This window comes from Leptodactylus fuscus, chromosome 3 (assembly GCF_031893055.1).
Source record: "Leptodactylus fuscus isolate aLepFus1 chromosome 3, aLepFus1.hap2, whole genome shotgun sequence".
Classification (NCBI taxonomy): domain Eukaryota; kingdom Metazoa; phylum Chordata; class Amphibia; order Anura; family Leptodactylidae; genus Leptodactylus; species Leptodactylus fuscus.
In genome coordinates, this window is record NC_134267.1 from 87,584,231 (window position 1) to 87,598,300 (window position 14,070).

General features: G+C 44.3%; 1 protein-coding gene across 1 annotated transcript in view; it reads right to left on the minus strand.

Annotated features, from left to right (window-relative positions):
• HECA (hdc homolog, cell cycle regulator) overlaps positions 1-9,274 on the minus strand; it is a 32,928-nt gene extending 23,654 nt beyond the window's left edge. Inside the window, exon 1 of the mRNA XM_075267885.1 lies at positions 8,798-9,274. Coding sequence (XP_075123986.1) covers positions 8,798-9,005 — 208 coding nt within the window. The 5' untranslated portion in view covers positions 9,006-9,274. The remainder of the gene's footprint in view (positions 1-8,797) is intronic.
• Between the last annotated feature and the right edge of the window lie 4,796 nt (positions 9,275-14,070).

The following is a 14,070-nucleotide window of genomic DNA, read 5'->3' on the forward strand; positions in this document are numbered from 1 at the left end:
AGCGCTTTAGTGCTGCAGATACAGCCCGTGGGGACTTGGCCTTAGAGAACAAAAAGGGGGACGCCCGCTGAAACAAGACAAACTGGAAGTGGTGAGATGAAACCATTTTTTTGCCGTAGTCCTGTTCAATCTGGTGATGATATCCCCTGATACTGTTCTGATGGAACACCTTGGTAACCACTGTATTCTGTACATAAACTTAGGTTATTCCTGGACATAATTTTACTGTTTGAAGTTACCCTTGAACTCCTTTATGTGACCTGTAGTGTTGATGGGGGATGATGTCATTTTGATCCCCTATGAAACTCTGAGGGAAACGGTCATCCTCTTTATTATGTTATGCTTTTAGCATTTTGGTGCCATTTTATCCATAATGAGTAAAAGTTACCGTAAGTTTTAGCACTTTTACATTTGCTGCATTTTTTTGTTCAATTCCTGGTGGAAAAGGTGGCTTTATCTATTGGTCGACGTATCTGCAGTGGATAATCTTTGTTTTAGTTTAGGCTAGAATCACATCTGCACAGAGGACTTTTCTCTGCACTGGTTTCAATATTAAAATTTTTATCTATTGGGTCTATGGGTAACTGCTGTTTTATGAACAGGCTCTCTGTCGTTTGGGTCCGCTGGCACAAGTGTGCACCTAGCCTTACCAATACCAATAGAAAATACTGATTAAATATACAAATGTCATAGTAGCCCAATGCGGTTATTGTCAGAGTAGTGTCATAGCTTTCAATTTAACAGGAGACACAACAAGTACAGTGGATCTGATAGGTGCATTTTGTATCAATGGATACAACAGATTTGTCAGGTCTCCCATGAAGATTGAACTATTCAGTTGTGCTGGTTTTCTTAAATAGGCCCGGTTATTTCAATAACCTTTGCATAAATTAAAGGGATCCTATCATTAAAAAAAAATTTTCTGCATACCACGTAAGAATAGCCTTAAGAAAGGCTATTCTTCTATCTTTAGATGTCTTCTCCACGCCGCTGTTCAGTATATTGTGTAAGCAGCCATTTTCTTGTGCCCGGCGGGCATGTGCAGTGGTCTTTGCCTGAGGCCTAGAAGTTTGAAGCCACCGCCGGAAGAAGACCCGTTCCTGAAGATGGAGGCGGCGCTGGAGATTTCTCTCATAGCGTTGGGGACGCCTCCAGTGCCGTTTGAGCACTGGGGCCCACCCCCAGTGCTGCAAGAGAACTCATTTGCATACCGACGAAAACTGGAATATATACCGAACGGCGGCACGGACAAGACATCTAAAGGTAGGAGAAGAATAGCCTTTTTTAAAGCTATTCCTACGTGGTAGGCAGAAAAAAAGAGTTTTAATGATAGGGTCCCTTTAATATGACTTTGTAATACATCTTATCAGAGAGAAGTGCTTCTTTCTGCTCTTATCAGGTTGTTTCGCTGCCCTGCAAAACTGCCTTGCCGTCTCAAGATGGACTGCAGGTCACATGATTCAAATACCACATTTCTATGGAAGTCTATGAAGAGGGGAGGAGGAGTGAGCTGGAAATGAGAGAACAACGCAGCTAACTATCACACCTAAACTGTGTATTTTACATCAGTATGGGTGAGTACTTCTATCATGGCCCAGGGGCTGTTTTTGAGTGACCAAGTTATTGAGCAGATTCTTCTCTACTAACTGTGTACAGTGCATGGCAAGCAACTAGTCTCTGCCCACTTGTGAGTGAGGAAGGCAAACTAAAGCTATAGCATGTCATAAAATTGTGTCATAAAATTACAAACTCAGAACAGCCTAGTCTGAAAAAAAAGTCAAATGAAGCAACAGGTACAGTTTCAGGTTTCCACTTTCACTAGATGATACACTACACTATTCTGGCTCTCAAGAAATGATGGGAGCCTAAAGAAAACTAAATAAGCAAAAAATGAGAAGGATGAATAGTGCAGAGCAAATGTCAACAAGTCAGCATCTAGCTCTCAAATTCCCATTTTACATGTCAAATTTTTTTTTGGTACCTGGCCACTACATTATTTAGACCAATGTTTCTCAATAACGGTTTATCATTTCTCCTGTTCTCATACGGATAAGGAAAGTAGCAGCATACATAGCCATTCACTTCTTTACGTCTACCAGTATTTCCTGAATGAAGATAGTAAACCATTAATCACATTTCAGGGACACGATCCAGAACAATGTCTGTCCCTCCCAGATTGGTATTGCTGTAGCAACTGTACTTGTATACCTTGGCTTACTGCTACTAACTCTAATACTGAAGATAAGAAGGATCAGCAGTGACCAGTGCTAGTGTATTAAGTCTCAAGGAGAAACATGAGTAACCACGTAAGAACCACTGCAACCTCACATACAAGAGACTAGGGTTAACTACTCACAAGAATTTACATATATAAAATGCATGATATATGATACAATCTGTCATATCGTGACCAATATCTCTTATAATATAGCAAGACAGTCAAGAAAAATAAATTACCCAGTAGTGTCTCTGCCCGGCTTTCTTCAGATTATCAACACTCTTCCTGGTGGGATATATTGACCATGTACATAGAGAAACATCTGGGACTTTTTTGTTACTCTGCGCTGGATGAAATAATTTATTAAGATGTGTCAGTTATAGTGACTTACGTTTTTGTGTTTTTTTTTTTTGTTTTTTTTTAAGGGTTTTTAAAGGGATTCTACCACTAAAGCAACATTATATTTCTAATTACCACGTCGGAATAGCCTTAAGAAAGGCTATTAGTCTCATCTTTAGACGTGGTCTCCGCGGCGTCATTCCTCAGAAATACCGGTTTTAACCGGTATGCAACTGAGTTCCCCGCAGCAATGAAGGCGGGCCCCAGCACTCAAACGGCGATGGGGGCGTCCCCACTGCAGCCCGAGAGCTCTTTCCAGCGCCGCCTCCATCTTCAGCTGCAACCCCGCCTCTTCTGTCTTCTTCTGTCGGTCCAACTTCCGACGCCTGCGCAGTACGCTCCTGTATTGAGCTACAAGAGCAAGAGTGGGCGGCCATTTTTGGGAGGCCGCTCTTGCTCTTGTAGTTCAATACAGGAGCGTACTGCACAGGCGTCGGAAGTTGGACCGAGACGGAAGACAGAAGAGGCGGGGTTGCAGCTGAAGATGGGGCCGCTGGGGCCCGCCTTCATTGCTGCGGAGAACTCATTTGCATACTGGTTAAAACAGGTATTTCCAAGGACCGGCGCCGTGGAGACCACGTCTAAAGGTAAGAGACGAATAGCCTTTCTAAAGGCTATTCCGACGTGGTAATTAGAAAAAAATGTTGCTTTAGTGGTAGAATCCCTTTAATTTGTAAAAGTGAAAAAGCGAACAATAACAAGTAAGTTTTAGGCCAGGGCCCCACAATTTGACCGTGGCGTTTTACATTACCTGCAAAGTGGATGGGATTCTGATTAATCCCGTTCACACATTGCCGAAAAATATCTGCAGGTGAAATGATGCGACTTCAAACACCGTCACATTTTTGTAAATTGTGCATGTCAATTATAGCTACAGAAACACTGGCAGTTTCTGTACCGGTATAATAAGGACAGTAAGTCTGCAGAGAACAACTCTGGGGATTTTATGAGAAAAGTGCTGCGGAAAAAAACATGCTGATGCGTTTTCACCGTTTCTGAAGTGCTTTTTGGCTGCGGCTCGATGCGTGGAACCTTGGCCTTAGAGTACACAATATAAATCAGAAAAATTCAACATGTAATTTACTGTAGAATGAACTTCAGAAAAATTAAACGCAATACCCAATTGGGAAATGACAGGTTGTTTTTTTTAAAAAAATGTGATCTCCCCAAAAATAATATAAGCTAAACAATACATTACATGTACTCCAAAATGATGCGACAAAAATTCAACATGTCCTAACTTAAACTGATCCATATATAGCTAAACTAACAGAATTAAAAATTATGGCTTTTGAAATATAGAAAAGGAAAAATTAAAAGAAATTGCTGCGTCCAAAGCAGGCTATATCCTTAAAGAGGAACTTTCATGTCCTCTGACAATGGCGAAATTAAAGGGGTTGTCCCATCACAAGGAGCCTATCTATACTGCTTGTGAATGTAAGACTATTCCTAAATACATTACTTCAGCAAAACTGCTTTGTTTGTCCACTATATCACTTTATTCATTTTTTTGGGACACATCCCTTGACTTATCTGGTCATAAGTCAAGTGATGTATCTGCTGCTCTCAGGGGGGAGGGAGGAGGGGCTAAGTGCACGGGAGCGAGCCTGGAGGGGGGTAGTTTACCCTTTGGGGGGGAAGGGGCCGCCAATACAGACCCGGCATCCGCTGTAATAGAGAGGCAGATGCCGGGGACGGTTAAACGCCAGCACAGATGCCAGCAACATCGCTATGCTTCTGCCCTGCATGAAGCCAGGAGCGGAATAACAGCATCGCTTCTGCCGCTGCTGGCTTCATGCAGGGCAGAAGCATAGCAATGTTGCTGGCATCTGTGCCGGCGTCTACACTCTCCGGCATCCGCCTCTCTATTACAGCGGATGCCGGGTCACATAGTCATATATGCATAAGCCAAGCGGCGAGATGCCGCTGGTCCTGCGTGCACGCTCATAGACCAGTCTAGCCTTCACAATGGGAATACAGACCCGGCACCCGCTGTAATAGAGAGAGGCGGATGTCGGGTCTGTATTCGCATTGTGAAGGCTAGACTGGTTTATGAGCGTGCACGCAGGGCCAGCGGCATCTCGCCACTTGGCTTTGCATATGTGACCCCGCCCACCAATGACGCAACAAAGCCGGAAGACAGAAGATTTTGCAACAACGAAGACTGGTGAGTATGCGACGTGGGACAACCCCTTTAAAGAAAGTCGATCGGGTGCTGAATTCAGAGATTGCAAAGATATTGGTACCATTAGTTTCGACACAGATATCCCTCCACCGTGAGAAGGAAGGACCTTACAGCTCAGAGCCATCGCTGGGCTGTGAGCAGTACCCTCACACCCTGCGAGTACAAGACTATGGACGAATACTGTCAGATGGCATCCCATACAACCCAACCATGACACTAGACTATAATGTCCACCCTCCTGATAGTGAAGTGATATTAGTGTGGAAAACAACAACACTGATTTCTCTGGCACCAGGGCACATAGCAGCCGTCACGCTGAAATTAGTGCACTGTCATCTTTCTAGCGGTATATAATATCCCCTAGCTGGGCTTTGAGGAACGCCCCTCCTGACAGTATTCTTCCATAGCCCTGTACTGCCAGAAGTGCATTCCTTAGCGCCCAAGAATGATGCTGAGATGTGAGGAACGCCCCCTCCCCCAGTATACCGCATTAGCAGGAGGACATGAAAGGTCCTCTTTAAAGGGAACCTGTCAGCATCAATTCACACCCCAAACCAGCACTACTAACTTATAACACAACTGCAGAATTTTAAAACAATACCCATCTTAATGAGTAGAAAACCAACATTCATTCAATATGCAAATTAACTTTAAAGTGTCAAAGAGGCAGAGTATGAAGTGATAAAGTCAAGCTCTCCATGTCCTCAAAGGGCCCCTGTACTACCATTGACTAACTTCAGCAAAGGGGTGTCACTTGCCTACAATTTTTGTGTGCAGAAGCCGTTGGGTAGCGTTCACCCTGGTGAACTGCACAGATGCCAGAATCCAGAGTCCCAATCAAGAGAAATTTTGGAAGAGGAAACTAGGGATGTCCCTGTACTCAGGGATGTCAATCAAAGCACAGAGGTTGCTTAGGAGCGCAGAGAGCTCGACTTTATGGCTTGTTTTATTCCACACAGACAACAATGGACCACAACAAGGGACCTACTTGAAAATCTGCAGCTGCTTTATAAGGTGCTGGTTTGGTGTGTGAATTGCTACTCAGGTTCCCTTTTGTAAGTTAATGGTGTTTACTGTCTCATGGTATGTAATGCATTAAAGGGGTAGTCCAGCAAGATACAATGACAGAGAGGGTTAAAAATATACAGTAAAGGCAGCCGGGGGCCCACTTCATCCAACGACTGGAAGAGCAGGCATTTACTGCCATTCCCTCTGTCTTGAGACAAGCAGGGATCAGGTAAGCATTGGAATGCAAACAGTAGTGGACTGGGGAAGAGAGTAGCACTGCTTTTATTATGTAGGAAGGGTCACGTTACATTTTGCTATATGTATACATTTGAAAAGAGATTGTAACAAATAGTTGTTTTAAATGGATTTGAAGGATATTTCAGTCCATAAGAAGCTAATCTGAAACATTTTTACACTTTGATCAGGTTTGGTAACATAATTTACATGTACCACTATCTGTGGGGCACTGTAAAATGATATGTAGTTGAAATTGTATATTAGTCTACCATGTTTTATGGTATTAAGTATAAAACATACGGTATAAAACATTCCCTCTCCATTATGTCTCCCATTCACAGACTACTAGTAGCTGAACATATGAACCAATGTGAGCAGACAACATTTACAGGCCAATGGTGGAATTTTACACTTCCTGTAAATCCTGTTTGTTATGATCAAAATGCCTATGCTGTTTAACATGAAGGGGATTCCAGAACAAAAACATATTACAAAACATGTATTACAAAAACACTGTTTAGGCAATATTCTGTAACATTTTCAAATACTGTATATACATAAAATGTAAACCTATAAAGGCCTTGTTTACACAGTGCTGTTTCTTGTGAACTGGCTTAAAAAAAGTGGAACGTATGCATCCTTTATGCTTTGTCCTTGGGGAAAATTTGTTGCAATACAGTAATTTCAGAGAGATTCACAGAACTGGGCTTGCAGAAATACATGTGGACACTGCAGACACCACCCCATGCAGATGAATAAAAAGTATTTTCAGATTTATAAGTTTCAGCAACAAATCTGTTGCAACTGAAGATATCCATAAGGCAAGTTCACACCTGCGCCTGTTCTATGTTCAGGGTTTCTGTCCCCGAATGCGCTTAAAAATCCGGAGAGAAAAGTCCTGCAAACCGTAATCTTTTCTCTGCATTTTTCGGGTGGAAACCGGGCTGTCCCCATTATAGTCTATGGTTTCTACAGGTAACTGCTTTTCAAACAGGTTAGGTTTCCGTTGTTTGGGTCCCAAATCAGACCCAAGGAACGGAAACCCAGACGCAGGTGGAAACTTAACGTAAGGTTGAATGAGGCCCAATGTTGAAGAAACTTTTTTTGCAGATTTTGCTGCAGTTTTTTGAGCTAAACCCAAAAGTGCTACTCAATCCACTACTGGCTGTGGCTCAAAAAACTGCAAAAAAAAAAAATTAAAAAGCTGCGTTTCCGCAAAGTGGGGGCCTCAGCCTGAAGCGGTTTCCCATGAACTTAATTATATTTATATCTGAAGACAATTAAGTATGTTTTCAAATATAAATTAGATTTCCAAAAAAAATTTTTCCCCTCGAACCATCTCCGTGACAACAGTCTTTTGCCTTGATTGTTTGCCAAATGGATACGACCATTTCTGCGGTAACTTTCTGTGGTCTGGCAGAAGCCTAACCATATCATCCTTACTGTGGCCAGATTATCCTCTCATGCATGTAGTGTCCCTTCTTATTTCTGCATGATAAAATAACCCAGACAAAATAAGAAATTCATGACTGGGTTTCTGACACGTGCCAGAGCATTTTTGCAAACCACAACTTGTCAGCAATACCAATGGAAACGTTTGCATTTTCCATGTAGGTATAATAGAAGCAGAAAGTCTGGAGGAAAACTGTGGACTTTCGGTGAAAAATGTTGTGGGAAAAAACTGCTATGCAAGTCTGCTGCCGTCTTTTCTGCAGTGTTTTTCAGCTGATCAGTGCAGGTTCAACCCCTATGACCCTTGCCAATTACTATACAAAGTAGTAGAATGGCTGAGAAAGTAGTTCCCCACTTTGTCTCCAGATATAAACAGAGCAGAGCCAAAAAGCTGCCCTGAATGCCCCATTGAGTTGTCAATGTTATACAGTGACACAGGAAGTGACAGCCAGCCCTCATTTAGGCTGTCACCCGGCTTTATCAAAACTCTGAATGGTGGATCCAACTGCAATAATACAGGGAGTGCACTGATAAAGGTCTAGACTTATCTGCCATTCAGAGTAACAAACCCTGCCGTAGATGTAATAGCGATCAGTGTTACCCAGCTTTTCTACAAACAGAAACTTAGGAAGAGATGAATAGGAAGTTGTCTGTGTCTTTAGGCTGTAGTTCCACTTTCATATTAATGTTTGCTGTAGATACTTATACAGGGCTCTAGTATGGCAGCAGCAGGCATATAAAGGGCTGTCAGGTTACTGCCTGCCCAGTAAGTGGTGGCACTATACCGGGCTGTATGCAAGCAGTGGGGGCACTGCAAGGGGCTGTATGCAAGCAGTGGGGGCACTGCAAGGGGCTGTATGCAAGCAGTGGGGGCACTGCAAGGGGCTGTATGCAAGCAGTGGGGGCACTGCAAGGGGCTGTATGCAAGCAGTGGGGGCACTGCAAGGGGCTGTATGCAAGCAGTGGGGGCACTGCAAGGGGCTGTATGCAAGCAGTGGGGGCACTGCAAGGGGCTGTATGCTGGGACCGCTTATGGCAAGCAGTGGCTGGCTAGAAATAAGGAAGTCACGTTACAGAGGTCAGGGAGCACTGCAGTCCACCCTGCCAGTACCCCAGGACAGGGCCCTGAGCCATGTCCATGGGCCCCCAGCTGCTGACGTCCCTCACTTAGGAGGTATCAACTTTCCTGGCCCACAGGAGCAGGCTCAATGCTAATGTGCTGATCCCCTGGGCACTGACCCGACCTCCCGCCCACAGTGACAGGTGAGCCGAGCACAGGTCGCATGCGCCGCTCTTACCATTCCTGCTGTCACTGGAAGGTGCGGCCGATGCCACTGGCGTTACCGCCGATGCCGCAGCGAGCGCTGATGCACATGCAGCTGTGGCTCCCGCTGTGACTGCTGCCATGCCTCCCGCTGCAGCTGCCGTGGCTCCATTATCCTGCTCATCTCCGCTGCTGTTCGCCCGCTTGTTCTTCTTGCCCTTGCTATTCTTCACGTTAGGCATTGCGGAGCCCGCAGTCAGCTCAGTACCCAGAGCCTTCAGCTGCTCGCCCCGCCGGCCTTCATGGTGCCCGGATGACTGGAAACAAGCGCTGCAGCCCTAAGTGCTGTCCTTGAAGGCTCGGAGCGTCAGCCCAGCGTCGCATGCAGTGAGCCCGGGGACATGGGTGGCTGTGTTTGCAGCCTGGGATAGAAGGCGTGTCTCGTTGTTTTGATTCTGCTTTCCGTGCGCTCGGTCCCTCCCCTCTGTCAATTTTTCCCTGTCTCCTGTGACGTAACGAGCCAGCGGCCATCCCTTTTTGACGTCACTGCACGCTCCCTCAGGGCCGCCCCCAATCCAGTCCATGTCCGCGCCCTCTGCTCCTTCCAATCCGTGGCGGGAATGGTGTTGTGAGGCGTGACTGCTGCAGCATTTCTGTCATGACACACAATGGGATGGAGGGAAAGTAGACGGAGTGGCTGCTTGTACGGACTCCTGCTGTGCGGCCACATGTGTGCTATGGAGGGAAGCCTCACCTAGGGCATACATACATACATACAACATAGTTCACACTAGCAGTATGGATGAAAAACCTCCTCGTGACAGAACACACCTAGAGAATGCTGGAGAGAATACAGCACATTCCAGCTCATGTGACGCTTTTTGGATGTATTAACCCCTTAGGGACACTGCATTTTTCTTTTATTACCTCAGTCTTCCCAGTGCCATAACTTTCCCATCTACATATGGCCGCTTTTTTTTTTTTTGCAAGACAAGTTTAGAATATACCTGTTTAACCACTTCAGTACCGGGCTAATTTGTGGTCCAGGACCAGACACATTTTCGGGTTTTTTTGTATGTGCGGTTTTGAGGGCTGTAACATTTTTCTAGTATGTCTCATTCAACTGATTTTTGCGTCTTTTTTCGGGGACACATAGGGCTTTATTTTTATGTTGTTTTTATTTTCGAATGTGTTTTTTTTTTTTTTTTTTTTTTTATATCCAGGAAAATATAAGCAAAATAGGAGGGAAATTGTGTCTGGTTTTCACTTTATTTTTATTTAATAACACACAGTGCTACTGAAAAACTTTATAAAATAGTTTTTCTCTCCGTTACGGTAATTTTTATTTTGTATGGTGTTGTCGGGGGTGGGGCTATAACCTTTAATAACAGCGTTTTATTAGCGTATTTTTTTTTTTTCAGATTGTGTCCCCATAAGGTGATAAGAGACCTTTGGGGACATCTGATCACTTTTTTTTTTTTGTTAGGGAGGCTGATTTCCCCTATAACTGTGGATGCTACATTTAGCCTCAGTTGCAGAAGGAATCCAGCCTCCTGCACACTGTTCTTTACACTTACAGAGCTGATATGGGTCCTGTAGGACCCAGCAGCTCTTGTAAGACACTGAGCCCGGCGGATCATGTGACTGCCAGGTCAGAGGGCGGCCGCACCATGGCGGCGCCCATAGCCGTGTATACAGCGCTCATTGAGCGCTGTATACACAGCGATTGAGAGGGAAGGGAATAAACCGTCCCTGCCTTCTCTCTGGGAGCTCCGGCTGAAGTTACAGCCGGCTCCCAGCTTCAGTAGCTGCATGATCTCTGTGCAGCTACTGTGTTCTGATTGGATGTATCGGAACTAGGCAACTACTTCCCAGACGTTTATAGTCTATGGGCGGTCCGGAAGTGGTTAATGGACGGCCATTTGTTTACATTTGTGTCTGTTTCTTTTTCTTTTTTTTAAAGAGGAACAAAAAAAACGTCCACCATATATCTGTGTCCGTAAGAAGAACAGAGTCGGATGCAGTTTTCTTTAGTGTTTCTGCAACATGGGACCTCAGCCTTGTCCTTAGTTCCCACCTGCGTCTGGGTTTCCGTTCTTTGGGTCCACCATAGCCTATTGCTTCACCATATTCTCAGAGCCATAACTTTTTAGTTGATGGAGATATTTTTTGCAGGATTGGCTGTAATTTTCTTCTATACACTTTCCGGGTACATTTAGGCTTTTCATCACTTTATTTAAATTTTTTTTTTAGAGAGGGGATCAACAAAAACAGCGACTTTGACATTATGTATTAAATAACATGATAATTTTCATTTAGGTCATTACGCAGCTATACCAGTTATGTGCAGGTTTTATTATTCCATTTTTTAAAGAGGACCTTTCACCACTTTTGGGCACATGCAGTGTTATATACTGCCGGAAAGCTGACAGTGCGCACTGTCGGCTTTCCCGATCCGTGCCCGGTGTAAAGAGCTTACGGTGCTGGTACCGTAGTGCTCTATGGTCAGAAGGGCGTTTCTGACCATTAGCCAGAGACGTCCTTCTGCCTCGCGGCGCCTATCGCGCTGTACTGTGGAGCCGCAGAAGGACGTCTCTGGCTAATGGTCAGAAACGCCCTTCTGACCATAGAGCACTACGGTACCGGCACCGTAAGCTCTTTTACACCGGGCACGGATCGGGAAAGCCGACAGTGCGCTGAACTCAGCGCACTGTCAGCTTTCTGGCAGTATATAACACTGCATGTGCCCAAAAGTGGTGAAAGGTCCTCTTTAAGTTTAAAAAAACTGTATGATGGGGGGGGAAAGCTGATTTTTTTTTCTTTATTAGTCCTACTAGGGGAACATACTATTGGTTGTTCCATTGTATAATACACTGCAATAGTTCTGTCTTTCACTTTGTTATATCTGTCAGTTTTGTATCCACAGCCAGATCCACAGACCATGACAAGCATTCTTCACCCAGTGACAGGAAGGAGGGCAAGCAGAAGAAATCCTTTTCCCCTGTGTAACCGCTCAGGGCGGGTTCACATCTGCGCCCCGATCTCCGTTTTGCAGGTTTCCGTTTCCTTCCCGAAACTGGACAGGAGACAGAAACCTGCAGTCATTTTTCAAACCCATTCATTTGAATGGGTTTGGAGAGTGTCTGGCCGTGAGCGTCAGTGAGCGTATTGTGCTCTCCACGACGAATCCAGGTTTTTTTTAATCGGACACAAAGTCGGACATGCAGGACTTTGTGTCCGGTTTAAAAAAAAAAAAACGGTTTCGCTGCGGAGAGCACAAAACACTCATAGCCGAACACGGTCTGACAGGTTTCCGTCTTCTGTTGGCATAAGACGGAAACCTGAAAACGGAGATCGGGCGCAGGTGTGAACCTGCCCTTAGATGAAATGCAGTGGTGGTAGCATCTAAGAGGTTAAACCACAGCGGATGTGAGTAATGTGTCCCCAGTTAAGTGTGTCAGCCAGGCAGGTACAATGGCAGGGCCCACACAACCTTCATGACATATACATCCATCATAGAACACTAATTGACCCTTACGGGGAAGCATTACAGGGTTTATGACTTGGTTGCCAACTTTTTTTTTTTAATTATATATTTTTTTATTAGATCCCCCCCCCCCTGAGGGTCTTGAACACCAGGGGGTCTGATCACTAATGCAATGCATTGCAAAATACCATCACTTGTATGACAGGCTGCCTTCAATAGGCTCCAGGCTGTCATGGCAACGGAAAGCTGGCCCTGGATCTCCTTCCTCTGTGCCTGCTTCTCAGTCACTTGGCTCCTCCATTCCCTCCCCATAGACCTCAATGTAATCTGATCTGTGAGTAAAGGAAACCTCTTGAAAGTGAAGACAGAAGAATTGAGCAGTTTTCCAGGAAGGAGAGGAGATAGGACTTTTTTACTCTAATAAGATACATTACAAACATTCTTATATAAAATCTGAACTGTTCATTTTCAGAAAAGAAATTCAAAGTTACTCCTTAAAAGGGAGATAGCCGAGTGCTTGCTCAGCTATCTCAGACGGTCCGACCAACTGCTCCATTCAAAAATGGGTGCAAAACATCCCAGTTTTCTTTTTTTTTTTGTTTAAGTGTATTTTTATTGAAAATTTTAACATAACAATTAAGAAAACAATTGCGAAGGAGAAAACGTAAATAAGGAAGAGGCCACATCGCCAATCCCGCAGCAGGTAACAACATAAAAAAAACGTATTAAGAAGGTGTAATGAAAAACAAGAATACAGGGGGAGACAAATGCATAAAGACAGAGGGGGAGGGGAAGGAGGGAGGGATGAGGGGGAATACTAGGTCACAGGCCTCGCAGGGTGCAGTAGGCTAAAACATCCCAGTTTTCAAGGACCAATTAGCAAGTTACCCAGCATGTTCTGGTAAGCCACACAAGAGAGCAAGTCATACCCCAACAAATTCTACCTAAGTAACTACGTCTTAATAAACCACCTTGGAAGGTGTCCCCAGGAAATAAATAAATGGACATGAAGTATTGGGCATTGTTTGTTTATAAGGCTAGGACTAGACTGGACAATTTTTGGACATTATTCTCGTCATGCAACTAAATACAGCCGGGGTCCAGTTGCAATTTCTTCACTCATGTTACTAAATGGAGTTGTATTACAACCCCTAGAGTGCCGTGACGTTACTCGACTTTTTGCGACTTAAATTTGACGGACCGTCAGGGTCATAATGTGACTCCATTCACTAACATACGGGAAGGAGTCGTAAAGCAACCCAGTGATGAGTTTCACGGTGAAAATCGTAATGTAGCCCTTGTCTTAATGTTTTTAAATACAAATTTTTTTTAAAAAAAGGTCTGCCCTAAGATTTCTGTAATCCAACATCAAAAGCTTTATAGCTAAATTAACAAAGTTCCCTACTGCATATAAAAAAGACACATCTGACCATTATATTTTTAGTTACTAAAACAAAACAGAAAACTCCCATTAAAGTCTGTCATGATGCAGCAACATTATAGTGTCCAGACATAAGACTGTTTACATCTGCATTAGAGGCTCCATTGCAGATTCTGTACCAAATAGAGGATAAACTATCACAGATCCCTGGGCTAATATTTTCTGGTAAAATGATGAACACCATGGCAGAAGCCCATCTTTTTCTCTACATTCTAGTTAATGACATCTGTTCGGTGCCATTCTTGGGATGGTAGCATCACCTGTCCAACTGGATCCTAGACTACCTGACAACCCGCCCTCAGTATGTGAGAGCCCAGGACTGTGTGTCTGACACTCTAATCTGTAGTACGGGGGCACCACAAGGTACAGTTTTTGCTCC